At 33.4% G+C, this 15,088-nt stretch overlaps 1 protein-coding gene across 1 annotated transcript in view; it reads right to left on the reverse strand.

Moving 5' to 3' along the window:
- The window catches only part of LRP1B (LDL receptor related protein 1B), a gene marked incomplete at both ends in the record, with an annotated part of 1,929,835 nt that overhangs the window by 768,636 nt on the left and 1,146,111 nt on the right, over positions 1 to 15,088 (reverse strand). Inside the window, 3 exons of the mRNA XM_080798957.1 lie at positions 4,752 to 4,941; positions 7,095 to 7,314; positions 13,493 to 13,673. Coding sequence (XP_080655083.1) covers positions 4,752 to 4,941; positions 7,095 to 7,314; positions 13,493 to 13,673 — 591 coding nt within the window. The remainder of the gene's footprint in view (positions 1 to 4,751; positions 4,942 to 7,094; positions 7,315 to 13,492; positions 13,674 to 15,088) is intronic.

Genomic DNA, 15,088 nt, shown 5'->3' on the forward strand with positions numbered 1-15,088 from the left:
TATAGCACCAAGAGCCATAAGATACCTGGGAATAAACCTAACCAAAGAAGTAAAGGATCTGTACTCGAGGAACTACAAAACACTCATGAAAGAAATCGAAGACACAAAAAGATGGAAAAGCATTCCATGCTCAAGGATTGGAAGAATAAACATTGTTGAAATGTCTATACTGCCTAGAGCAATCTATACTTTCAATGTCATCCCAATCAAAATTCCACCAGCATTTTTCAAAGAGCTGGAACAAACAATCCTAAAATTTTTATGAAACCAAAAGAGACCCCGAATTGCTAAGGAAATGTTGAAAAAGAAAAACAAAACTAGGGGCATCTTGTTGCCTGATTTCAAGCTTTACTACAAAGCTGTGATCACCAGGACAGCATGGTAGTGGCACAAAAACAGACACAGAGACCAGTGGAACAGAGTAGAGAGTCCAGATATGGACCTGCAACTCTATGGCCAACTAATCTTTGACAAAGCAGGAAAAAATATACAGTGGAAAAAAGACAGTCTCTTCAATAAATGGTGCTGGGAAAATTGTACAGCTATGTATAGAAGAATGAAACTCGACCATTCTCTTACACCATACACAGAGATAAATTCGAAATGGATAGAATAATTTCAGAAGAATAAACTTTGAATGATGTCAATGAATCCAAGGAAAGGATAAAATGTGTCTTTTCTCTCTTGGAGGATTATATACTCATTGAAAATTTTGTCTACATTTGCCTTGCTTTGAAGCTACTTTGTGTGAGGGGTGTGTGCCTCTGTGTGTGTGTGTGTGTGTGTGTGTGTGTGTGTGTGTGTGTGTTAGAGCACATTAACTCTATTAAGAGCCTAATTAGCCTTTTGGGTTATTTTTTGATGGTGATTATTTCCAAAATGGAAAATTTGGAAAGAAAGACAAATTTTGTGATGATGACCTTATCACTAAATGTAAATGTTAGTAGACCAACACAATACTGTGTTTAATAAACAAGTCATATATTAAATAAAAATTACTGTGTTTGTTATACCAGTGCTTTGTAATATAAGATCTCTGAATCCTGGCTTCTATAAGGTAGTCAAGAACTTTTTTAAAAAAGTGTTGAATAATAATTTATCAATGACAAAACTATGATGACTACAGAAGAGGTATACTCTTTTCCTCCTATCTAAAAGTATAGTAGTTTTACATAATTTTCTTAAATTTGGCCACATAAATTGGTAACATAAAAACACTGTATAATCAGACAAACCTGAATCTGAATCCCAGTTTATCCCCGACTCATTGTTTCCTGAGGTCAAATGGCTACTTCTGCCTGACTCTTGGGTTTTTCAGATGCACAATAGAAATCAATAATATCTACCTTAAACATCTTTTATGAGATTCAAATAAGAATATTTAGCTCATTTCCTGGTAGTTAGAATTATAGTTAATTATTAGTTAATAAAATTCATGTATTTGGCATAGAACCTAATCGATTATTTTTAATTCTAAATAGGAAACTATTCATTAACGTTTTTTAGATATTGCACTTAGTTTTGATAATTTCATTCTCTAAAACATGTAAGAAAAATAAAAGTGTGGTTTTGAACCTAGAGAATACGCAGGTAAAAGTATGTTAATTTTATTCAATTGCTGTAATTTTTCTGAGAAATTTCAGGAGAGGATATTAACAATTCTTCTAGATATCTAATGTGAATGAAAAAGGAGAAAAGTTTATCAATTAAATCAGAAGAAACAACAGTAGCATATGAGAAAAAAATGTTTGGGAGTTACTAAGAACTCATTCCTAAGGGCAGCTTTCTGTTTAGTATGGTTATATATCTACCTTCCTGAAACTGGCTGCTATATTAACAAATAATTTGATAAGAGCCTCTTCTGATCTGGAGAGGTCAAATTAGCTAATTTTCTGACAGTAAGTCTAAAAGAGTTTAGATGTTACATTAATATGAATATGAGTGTTACATTAATAACATTCCTGGATATTTTTCATGGTATTCCTATGAGGTGGGCAATGTGTGTATGTGTGTGTGTGATATTATCTAGCATCTACTACATTCGTGTGTGTATACACACACTATATGCATTTTTTACAGAAACATGTATAAATACTACATATAAGTTTATATAAGTTATATAATCATATACCATAGTCTCTCAGAGAGAGAAAATACAAGGCTATATAAGACTAGTTTATCCATTCCATGAAGAAATAGTAATCTGTACCTATGTGGAAGCTGGTTTTCCATTCAATTGCAGCTATTTTATTCTTGGAAAAACAGTCTAAGAAGAGAGTATAACCAAAGATTGAGTATCACAGATTATGTGTTTCTAAATATTTATTAGTATCTGATGTTCACAAGATGCAAAAAGAAATACCATTCTCTTTCTCATGAGAGAAATTTATAATATGGTAAAATGCTACATCTGCATTTAAACATCTGAGTGCATTTTGCTTTATAATCTACCTAATCTGATTAATTTGGCAAAAAAATATTAAAAATTTAAATCCTAAGTAGGTTATCCAATTTCAATGTCTATTGACTCAATGAAAATTATGTTGGCCAGACATCCTTTCTGTACTCCATTACCTACTCAAAAGATCCACTTAAGTACTACTCACTCCTTAGCTATAAGAAGACTGGGTAGAAAACTCAAACTAATTGATTATTTTAGCTAAGTCTATGAAAAATAATCAATCATTTTGCCCAAACACATTCTTTCAGTAAGACAGAATATAATGGTTTCTACAATAAAATTTGTATAAAGAGTTTAGTAATTACGATTAAGCATTGATTTTAATATCCCTTCAATTGAAGTGTTTTAAAAAGCACTTTAAAAAACCATTGTCCATCCCAGAGAGAGCATTGAACAATTATATGTCAATGGAGATGTCTAGTACACCAGGCATATTTTCTCATGAAATACAGGAGAACGTTCCACATAGTCCTATCAGAGGCATGAGCCCCATTGTATAAGATTATGATACAGTGTTCCTTCAAATATTTATTTAACATTTTTATATGAAAGGAGACTTTAATAAAATTCCTCCTTATAGAGAAATGTTAAAGGAAAACTAATAAAAAATGTGTGGTAGGTAATTGTGTGTCTCTCACACATTTTCTAAGTAATCATAATCAAATAGTGATTTAATTCTTGTAGGAATTAAAGGAAGAAAGCATTTATTATCTCTGTTAGATCTTTTATGATATGCCTACAGTTTCAGAAGAAAAAGTACTGGAACCTGGCTTTGAGCCCAAGAATTTTTTATAAGTCAGATCTTTTTATCTCATATGCTGCATTTAATTCATCAACCTTCTCAAGCAACAAGTTTGAAGAAATGAAGATTCTGAAAACATCATGATACTGTCATACTCAAAGGAGTTCAGCGATGACATTCAAGATTAACACCTTCTAAAGAGAATAGAAATGGGAAATGGGATTGTATACTGATTACTGTAATAAAATCCAGGAAACCAATGATTGTGAAATTAAAGGGAACAACAATTGGGAAATGAAGACCCTACAGGAAATGAGAAAGGTTGTTCCTTTTCAGGGTCTTGCCTCCAGTTAAGGGTAAACTCTCAATAATGGTTGGGGATGGGAGGAGGTAAGGAGCAAGATGGATATGAATGTCATAGAAAACATTACCATATTATCTATCTAGACAATTGTCACTATCTTTCATTACTTGTCCAAAAATATAGCTTATACCACCTCAAATAATTTCACTTTTATTCTTTTTTGAAGATTTTATCTTTCATTATTTATTCAAATTTCTCACTCTATATACTTCCATTATTTTATAAAATTGTATTTGTAATCCCAATGAGGTAATTTTAATACAGTAGGAAAAAAAATACAAGCACTTCAATGAGAAAATTTGCTTTTAAAATCTCTGATTTAGCTGAAGTACCTTAAAAAAAGTCTTTTACTACTGGATAACTTTCTATTGACAATATATGCACTGAAAAACTCAGGATATTATTTTTTCAAACTAAATTTATTGAAATGTATGCTCATTAAATTTTCATAAGAATATCTCCATAAATAAAAGGAACAGTGACAATTTAGATTCATAACAAAAGTCTACCACATTATTTACTAAGCTGTTTTCTATGTTTAATACCTAAATTTTGAGTCAAGCAATTTGTAGATGGTCTAATAAATATTAATAACTCATGTAGGTAAAATATATGATAATATTATCTGATTTTAATACAACATAAATATCATGGTAGATTATTTCCCTTTCATAATATCTAAAATATTTAAACATTCCTTAAATGGACATGAAACTAATAGGATAAATATACTAATACACTTTTTACAATACTCTTCTCATAGTATGACTTATTTCAAAATATTTTCACATAATACTTCCTTCCCATGAAAAGTTTTTCTCATTGCTCACAATACTTAATCTTTAAAACATTAAATGGATTTTTAAAAATTTTTTACTTTAAATATCAGTCTTCTTCAGTCTTCCTTAGTCTAAGTTACATGAAGATGACATGAAAAAAGAAGCATTTGGAGAAATCCTTGAATTTCACTCAGATAGAATTAACCAGTTACTCACTTAGGCTATTTTGAACAATAAATAATAAAAGATTATGGTAACAAAGTATAAGATTTGATTTGCTTTGGAGTGACTGGACACCTTTTATCATAAAACTTCAGCAACACTGACAAAACCAAAGCTTTTGCAAACTCTGTGAAGTATTACCGTAGGTAGAAGTCAGTAGAATTTTTATATAGTTTTTAATACCTTGTTGTTTTCGTGGATCATAAATCTGCAGCCCAAACAGGGGTGGTCTTTCATGCCTCAGTAATGTCACCTCATTCGTTACCAAATCTAGCTGAAAAATGGAACCGTTCATATAATCAGTCCAGAACACGTAATTCCCATGATGCGACAGTCCGAAAGGATGGTTCAACTCTTTCCCACTGTAAACAACCTGTAAAATATAAACACGTTGTGAAAAATCAGAACTGACCTTTAAAAATGTAAATAAACTTTTAGAACAAAGGATATTCAAATAAGTATAACAGATAATGATCTAACTAATAACTAAATCCATTTGAAAAATGGATTTCACAATGTGAGCTTATTTTTCTGTTTTTAGGACATGGTATTTGAAGATCAGTTGTATTTCATCCATTTAATTTCTTTCATATATGACATTACTCATATGATCAAGAAATGTAAACATTAAAATGACTTTGCCTGACACTCTTTCCTGCTCTTTCCCTTATGATATTCCAGTATCATAACCTGGAATGGAAATTGATCTGAGCAATTAGTGTCATTATGTGTATTGTGATATCACTTATCCAACAGCCAAGGAATAAAAAAAACAAAACAAAACAAAAAAAAACATGGTCTTACAACATTGGGAGTGAAAGGGATTCTCCTACTTATTTTTTTTTTTAATTTTTTTAAAAATTTATTTATTTGTTAGAGAGAGCGAGCGAGTGAGCACAGGCAGACAGAGTGGTAGGCAGAGGCAGAGGGAGAAGCAGGCTCCCCGCCGAGCAAGGAGCCCGATGCGGGACTCGATCCCAGGACGCTGGGATCATGACCTGAGCTGAAGGCAGCTGCTTAACCAACTGAACCACCCAGGTGTCCCGGGATTCTCCTACTTAATTGCACGAAAGCAAACTGAAGAAATCTAGGAAATGATGAGGAGGGAGGTGAAGTTTTTAATTTTGAACATAGAAACATTTATTAGTAGTAAGTAGATAAACAAGACTCACTGGCTCATTTCAGTTCTGGTTTTCTTAGTATATTCTTTACATTCTAGTTGTATTTTGTTTTTGTTTAAGTAGAGCAATCATATGAAAAGTGCTGTTTGACCCAGAGGCTTGTATAAGAGGAATAAGGAATCACACCTCCAATAATAATACCTCTTCACTGTTCACCATTTATAAAATGATATTGTATACAACAGGAAAAAGCATTTTGTACACACTCCATTTAACATTAAAGAATTGAAGAAGTTATCTAAATAATGTGGAGTTAAAAATTCAATTTTTGCTCCTGTTATCTGAATTCATTATACCACATATTCATATACTGAATAATTAAGTTTTTTACCTTATTTTCTCACCTCCATGAAGGCTAAAATATGCTAGCCATTATAATGCTGTCCATGTGGTGTACATATCAATATCTTTAGAGGAATCATACATATTTATCTGGCACCTATTAAGTATGTGACATTAGGTTAAATGCCAATCAATTTTACTATTTGGGGGAAAATACTAAAAGCGGGGTTAGAGTCACCCAACGACTGAAGCAGCCTTAATTGATTACTGTACTGTTTATCTCCCAAACGGAAGTCATAATGAGTAGGCTTGGCCAACTGTGCAGTCTTTCTCTCCAAAAAGAGAGCATTTTGATCAATGGAAGCATTTGATCAATTCTAACATTCCGTTTCCTATCATTTAACTAAAGAGTTAAAGTCAGTTCATAGTGTTATATGCACTCAGGTTATTATAAGATAAGATAGAGATGTGTTGTTTTGTCAACACTGCCCTTTTTGGCACCCAGTCAACTCCACCCTCCGATTTACCCAAGACTTTCAAAATCATTTTGCAATGATCCTACCAAAAGAGGCAAGAAGAAGTTGATACTTATTCATAGCAATAGGCTTGAAGTCCAGTTCATTTTGTGTTTCAACTCCACTGCCATGAAGTTCTTTATTTAAATAAATGTACTATAATTACTTTTTCATAATATAGAGGTTAAATTTCACCTGCAAATATTAAAGATACTTGAATAGTGTTGGGTTGCTTGGTCATAGCAAACTCAAATAATTGAGAAAAACTGCATTTTAAAACAGCTCTGATATTCTGAGAGCTTCTTTTTAAAATCCTACAAATCCTGGCATACCACAGTGAGCCAGTCCTGGTCTCCCGGAGGCAAGTGCCAGCTGCACTACTTAATGCTCAGCCTCCTTTAGCCACCCCACAGAGACTACTGGCAGCCACCTCAGAGGGGTAAAAATAAACTTGAAAGTATTTTTAACACAACACAACAAGGCTCTGTGAAGAAGAAGCCTGCGAGGTTTTTTTTTTTTTTAAAAAAAAAGCAGTATTTTTCTTTTACCTTCCTGTGAGTTCCATTCAAAAACACTTTTTCAATATGATCATAATAGGCGTCACACCAGTATAATGTGTTGGTGTGAAAGTCCAGAGTTAAACCGTTTGGCCACAGCATCTTTGAAGTCACAAAAATCTGCCGATTGAAGCCATCCATCCAGGCCTTCTCGATCCTTCCCACGCTGTCATCTATTTCATCTTCCTCCCAGTCTGTCCAATACATCCAACTAAGACGTTACAAACAAGAGTGCACACGTGTTATTTCAAACAGCCGCCATACAGAGGGATGCTTCTCTAGCTTGGGCACTGCCCTAAAATCGAATTACATTCTGATTTCTCCTCCTATCTAAAGGCTCATCTGCCAAAACGAGGGGGCATCTGTGGAGTCCTCGGGGAAGTACAGATGTGTTCAGTGAAGCCACATTCGGACACATCACGGAAAACCCACTACCGCACTCACTGGTCTCATTTGCCATTTAGCCTAACACAAAGTGCCAAATACTGATTTTCTTTGGTGTTGATACCAAGCTTGGAAAATGATTTTCAAAGCATTCCTATTTTTAAATGTTGTCCACTTCAGAAAACATATAATCAATTATGTGCTTCTGAGAACACATGGTGCCGTTAACGATCTACTCCAGGCTTTATTTAATCTCAGTTGAATTATTATTTCGTAAGACAGGCAACTGGATTGTCTTTGTATTAAAGGGTATGGTCATACTGGGTTTATTTGGCCAAGTCTAATTTGTCTTCCTCATGCAAATTATCTCTGCTTTATTGCTGCTTATTATTACCTCAAAACCCACAGAAGATGATTTAGCGGCACATAAGTTTAATAACATCGGGTTGACTGACCTTGAGATTTTGAGGTTTAATTTCTATCTCAAACAAAAGCTTCTGCCTTTAAAAACAAGTCTTTTGTGTAAGCTATAACAGTGGGAAAGGGGGCCTTGAGCGAATGTTCTAATTCCCTCATGAATAAGGTTAAAACCCTCTACAAGTGTTGCTCCAGGGTCATGTGAAAGTTCTGGAGTTATTAATTAAAGTGTAGGTTTTAATTCAGTCACCTCATCTACAACTTTATAAAGCTCTAAAGCTTTTCTAAGCTGCTGACCCTAAAAGTGCCCTTAGTAGATCCTCTGCCTCCCCCATTTTGTGGACCCTAAAGAATTTCTGAGGTACTTTGGGAAAAATCTGTTTCCCTGACTAAAAAATCCTACTGTGATCTAAACAGGAAGATTTGGAACAACTGAGGGTGTAACACACCATTCACTATTTTATACCAGTTAAGCTTTTTAAAAATTCCCTTAACAGTTTAAAATTATGTTGATATGTCTTTTTAGACCTAAGGAAATATATTGAGATTGGTGAACTTTATTAAGTAAAAATACATTCTAATCCTAGAAATAAACATGGAAATATGGTTATCTTGCATCCAGCCTGTTCTTCAAGTGGTCTTATTATTGGAACAAATTAGGAGCAAACAGGACAGTAATTCTATTTGCTCTAGTCCTATGTTTCTTGGATATAACTAGTTGACTTCTACTGTATAAATCAACTACGTAAAAGAGGAATATACAACTTTTATCTTTATTAATACTGTATGAAGTCTTAAATATGGTTAATCAATGCAGTTTTATTGTTGTTGCTAATTTACAACTTGTTAAAATTGCAATTATCTTCACCTGTAGGTTTCGTCTCTCTCTTTTTTTTTCTTTGATTCTCCAACCCAAATTGCATATACACGCAGACACGTACATGAGGGGTAATTCTGGTGAATCTAAGCATAATTTATATTGTTTTGGTATTTAGAAATCATTGTTTGTGATCTGATCCATTATCTAAGATTATTTTTATTCAAACAGAATATAAGAAAAAATTTAAACAAGGGTGCTAATCTAACCAAGGCTAGGTATGTGATCATCATATATCAATTTCATTATGTGATGAAAAGTTATGTTGTGGAAGCCTTATAATCAGTATGAAATGTGGTGATTCCTAAACAGAAAATAGGAAATATAACCGATAAAGTAAGCAGAAACTAATATAAATCTTTTTATATGTGGAACTTAGGTATTCATTAAATAAGTATTAGGTCAAGTAAGCCTTCTGCTAATATGGAAAGAAAAATTGCACCTCTATTTTTCAAGTCCTGTTCAAATACAATTATTTGATGAAGTCTATTTCTACCCTTTCTGTGAAAATAAGGTCTTTCCTTTGTTTCTTAGTGACATTTCTTTTTAGTTTTTTAAATAATGTTTATTGCATTTATGCCTTATGTGATATTTAATGGTGTTACATGTCTGATGGTTTTTATTAAAATTAAAAATTAAAATAATTAACGGCAGGGATTATTTCTTATTTGTATTTGAACCCTATAACACTAAGGTTGCATTTGTTGATATTGATCATATCCCCAATTAAATTATATTATATTATATTACGTGGTTGCCTAGACTTATTTAAATTATTAAGCACTTCTATGCCATGGAAAAAAACATAAACTTTACTGTTAAAAAAACCCTCAATTTAGTACTACCATAATAGCTACTGTTAACTAGAGGGTGTGGCACTATTAATTGAGATAGGGATACCAGAGATCATGTTTGAGGGGAAATATGCCCTTAGCTTTGGACGTACTTACGAAGGGTAATATTTTGAGAAGTCAGAACTGGAGACGCAGGTTTCTAAGTCACCGATATAAATTGTGAAGTGCGAAATTACTGGAAAGGTGGGAATTCATCTGTAGCTATCAGTTTGAGAAACAGTGCCATCATGACCAATTCTTCCTCCAGCTTTATCCCCATTTCTACAACTGTTGAAGCCTGACAATTCCATTCTTTCAGTGTCTCTTTACCCAATCCCCACTTTTCTATTTCTATTACAAATGCTGTACTCTGTCTTTTATCCTGTTTCAAAGGGAACTTCTAATAGGTTGTTCCCATACAACTATCATATTTCTATTACCTGTCTTCCTAAATCATGAATTGAAAAATGTGACTTTTATTCTCAAAACTTTCCAATTACTCTGCTGTCAGAAAAAAAAAAAAAAATGATCCCATCTTTTAACCCCAACATTGAAGATATCTGCATATTTCTAGTTTCGTCTCCTACTATGTTCCTTCACATGCCCTCTGCCCTAACCTTAGTGAACTCATCTCATCTCAAAACTGCCATTAACATCCCTGCCTCTAAACACATACTGAAAATGCCCTGTCAGAGTACAGTGACTAACCCTATGACTGCACATCCTAAGCCCCTAAGACCAAATCTACTCATGAGAAATACTATTCATTCTCTGAAGCTCAATTCTGAATTGAAAACCTCAATGATTTTTTGAAGAGCATTATTTCATTCTACTTTATTTTATAGGTGATTTGTGTGTGCACGTGTGTGTACACCAAGCACACCAGCTTATAAACTCCTTGAGGGCAATTACTGTCTTACTGATTTCTATTGCTCTATATGGTAGTTAATCAAGAATATATTTTAATAAAGAAATAAATGAACAAATTCTTTACTGATTCTGTCATTGTTTATGAAACTTTGGATAAAGCTTAGCTCTGAAATGAGTAATTTTTGTTAATTGGCTCTTATAGTAGGAAAACCCTGTAATTCTTCCCTCTTGTGTACAGTTATAAATAGGTATTATCGTAGGAAAAAAAGTAAATAAACCAAGTTTCTCATTTTTTTTTAAGATTTTATTTATCTATTTGACAGAGAGAGAGAGCACAAGTAGGCAGAGAGGCAGGCAGAGAGAGAGGGAGAAGCAGGCTCCCCACCTAGCAGAGACCCTGATGCGGGGCTCGATCCCAGGACCCTGAGATCATGACCTGAGCCGAAGGCAGAGGCTTAACCCACTGAGCCACCCAGGTGCCCCCAAGTTTCTCATTTTTAATGTTCTGTGAAGTTATATTGTTCTTATTTTAAGTGGACTTTCCAAGGTAAAGTTTTGTCTTCTTTTTTAAAAATTATATTACGGTCAAACAATTATTTGGACAATTAAATTCACACAATTCTACTGTTATTTTCCAATCCATTCTCCATAAAAGAGTCATATTAGATTTTTTAAAATATATATTTAATTCTCACTTCCCTATTCCACACTTGCACTGAAGAAAAAGTACAAAGCTCTCATCCAGGCAGACAAGGTCCTGCTTCCTTTCCAACCACATCTTTATCACTTCTTCCCTCGCTATCAACAGTCCAGCCACTGTCTCCATCTCAGTTCCTCTGATAGTCAAGCTTTTACCCAACTTAAGATCTTCAAATGTACCATTTTCTTGATCTAAAATACACTTTTCCTCACTGTCTATTGATGTTTCATTTCCTGTAGTTAGTGAAATCTTGATTTAAAATATGCCTCCTTAGAGAGGCCTTTCTGCAAACCTCCTGAAATCGCTCTACCTGTTAGTCTCCATTATGTCATCCTGTTTGTTCTCTTCCTGCATTCTGGTCTGCAGAAATTACATTAGATGCTTATTTGGTACTTATTTCTTTTTCTATCTGCTTATCCCCCACCTTGCAGATAGCAGAAGATGCTTCACAAGGTTTAAGGCTACACCTGTTTTGTTAACTATATACCTAGAACAAAATTCTGGGAATAGTATATTGCTAGGGGGGAAAAATGTATGTATATGCAAATATATATGCATTATATACATACATACACACATATGTGTTTTTCAGGTTGGTGCACAATAGAAAATAGAAGATGTCTAATACAAAAGGTATAAAAGTCATTCTTTGTAATACCAGAGGCAAATATAGGGTCAGCTCGCAGATATTACAGAGATGCAGATATTGCCTTAATAAAAAGGAAAAAAAAAGTCAACTGGAATTGCCCCCAAATACTATAAACTATGTAGATGTTATGGGTTTTCAAATCCAAGTTGGATGTCTGCCTATTAGGAAACTGTTGAAAGGGATTCTTGAATTTGAATAGAGAGATGGGACTAGTGGCCTCTAAATTCCTTTCTAAATCACATGATTCTATGACCTCCATATTTGCGTTATCTGTGTGAGCACCACAAATACTATTTAACTCTATAACAAAATATTTCTCTAACAGAATACTGAACAGGAAGATGCTGTTTTAAGATATCTTGCTTCAAGTAGATTTAGACAGTGTGTAATAAATAGTTTCTCTTAAAATTAAGATTGCCTTGATTTAAAGGTCAAATAGATGAGTTGGTTTAAAAGTTCAGGAATAGGACAGATAATTATAGAATCCACACATAAAATCACTGGAATTACTTTATAATTATGTCTTATAAAAACACATACAGTGGTATTATCCACTGCTTAAATGTCAGCCTAGAAGAAGTACCTTAATTGTATTTGTTTGGAGCTATTCTCAACACCATCAATTCTAGGAACTACAATCTGGTGATCTCAGTTTATTAGGGAGCCACAGTTTTCCTCGGCAATTGAGTATTTTTCTACGTGTGTAGTAAGGAATTACTACACACCTAGTATGTAGTATGTTATGCTATTTTAAAACAGTGTGATGTAAGAGATGGGAGGGATAAACATCACATATAACAATTGTACACTTGGAATATGTAATTCATTCATTTACTTCTGACATTCAGTTAGGACTGTTCACATTCTTCAGTATTTCTAGATATATGGTATTGTTTGTATTCAGGTAATATCTCTGAATAAAAATCAAAGGAAAATATATTCTTGAGAATTTCACAAACTATTCCATCCTAAAACAAGTAGCACATAGTACAGAATAATTTCACTATAAGAAAACTGTGGTTATGTCTAGAATTATGTGATTACTAACCTTGACTAGTAAAAAGTAGTGGAGTATAGTGACTCTGAGTAAATTCTTGGAGACAGACTGATGGGATTTAAATATCTACTCGGTCACTTAATAATTTAATGGTATTTTGTAAATCAGTTATCAATTTATTCTTTGTAAGGCAAAGATGAGAATAGCAACTAGTTCAAAAGATTATTGTAAGGATTACAGCAGATAGTGAGCCCATTTAACAAAATGCCTGCCCCACAGTAAATGTATCCAAAAAAACAAAAACAAAAAACAAAAAAACCTTTTCTATTTTCTGAATACATTAAATTTTAATACCCTTTAAAAATTAAATTGATCGATTCTCTCAATTGATTATTTATCTTGGTGTCAGACAGACTAAAATGGAGAATTATGGTCCTTGTCTGAGTAAATCAAGTAAATATATCCTTTACACAAATAATCCATTTATTTCAGTTAAATGTATTTTGACACATTTATTTAGCACATTTTCTACAAGAGAAAATCATTAAATGAGTAACTTTTCCAATTCAAGTCATTCATGTGTGAATTTAAATCAAACCCGCTACTACTAAATATATTAAAACAATATTTTCCTCATATCAAACTGATCAACTATCACATACCCATTAACAGGATCCACCACAATCCCTCTGGGATGGGACATTTCTCCTTCTAAAAGAGTCTTCCGACTCTGAGAAGCTTTTTCCAGCCTGGCCACATTAATGGTCTTCCTATGGCCATCGTTTGTCCAGTAAAGGTTATTTCCAATCCAGTCCACAGCAATGCCTTCCACGTTATCCAGATCTGTAAAAAGAAAAAAACAAGGGAGTAACACATTTTACAATAGTGCCCACTGTTATGTTCTAGTTAAGAAAATGTTTAATTCAAAAAGGGATGAATTCTGATTCATGGATTCTTTATAGTGTGATTTTGGAAAGTGTCATTCCATGGCATATTTTTTGGTTTTATTTTGAATGCCATTTTATGAATGGCAGGCCCTATCTCATCATATTTTACATGAAACAGTGATTGGCAGGAAAACAGGAAAATATAAGGGATGACACAGCAAAGGGAGAGAGTTCTCAGAACATAAATAGAGTGATACAGACTGTTTAGAAAAAAAAAAAATCAGGTAGTATGAACAAGTACTATGCTCAAAAAGTAAGCATTTCGAAACTTGCAATATGTAATCTGAGTAATCAAAATGATAGGAATGCTCTCTTGCTAAAAGATGAACAGGTCCAGCAGAAGCACACCTTTGAAAGCCCTGAACAGGTTTTCATTATGGAACTGTATGAACAGTGAAACCCAAAGAAACACTGAAATCATTCTCTATATTCTATTATTTTATTCTACTAAATTTATTTATTCTATCTGTACTCAGAGATACTCTATATTCTATTATTCTAAAAAAAAATCTTATTTTTAAAAGGACACTATTCAGACCTCTGTAAAATACAGGCAGTAGTAATTCAAAGGAATGTTATAAATATATAACCTTATATGAGTTCAACTAATTCAAACCCTCCACAGAAAGGAAAATGCCAACACTTTAAAGTGAAGGGTTATCATTTATTATCACACAAGAAGTGGTAGAATTGGAACAAAAATCCAAGTCAGATGATCCCCAGTGCAGAGATCTTTAAAACTGTGCTATTCCTGGGTTGAGACCTACCCTCACTTTTCTCCATTTCATGAACAACCTTCCAAACTGTCCACAGCATCATAAAGGTGTTTTCATTTCTCTATTGCTTAAGAAATTACTGTGAACTCCTTTTCTTCTCTCAAAACCAAGGAAACCTTTGTCTTTTTCCCTCCCAGGGATGAGGTACAGAATGGGAGCTTACTGGACAAAGCTGATTGACATGCTACTGGCACATCTCCCTGACACTCCCTCATATGCACATGTAATAAATATTTACTATTATTCTATTTTTTAATCATGACCTTCCTGGCCTTGGAGAAAAATAAAATTTCTTTGATGACCCTTTCTGCTCATCAGCATGTGCCCTGACTCAGGATAGCTAATAGAATGTGCGATTTGATCTGACTGAAAATCCCATTATAGTGAATCAGATATGTTCTCAATTTCACTAAGCTATCTGCTTCATTACCATCCAGTATGAGTCATTTTCACAGGTTAATTGTGTCTATGCTTAGAAAAAAAGTTTAATTTTGTCTTTACTTTATTGACACTTAATTTTACTGAGCACTTTCCT

The sequence above is a fragment of the Martes martes genome, assembly GCF_963455335.1.
Source record: "Martes martes genome assembly, chromosome: 3".
NCBI lineage: Eukaryota > Metazoa > Chordata > Mammalia > Carnivora > Mustelidae > Martes > Martes martes.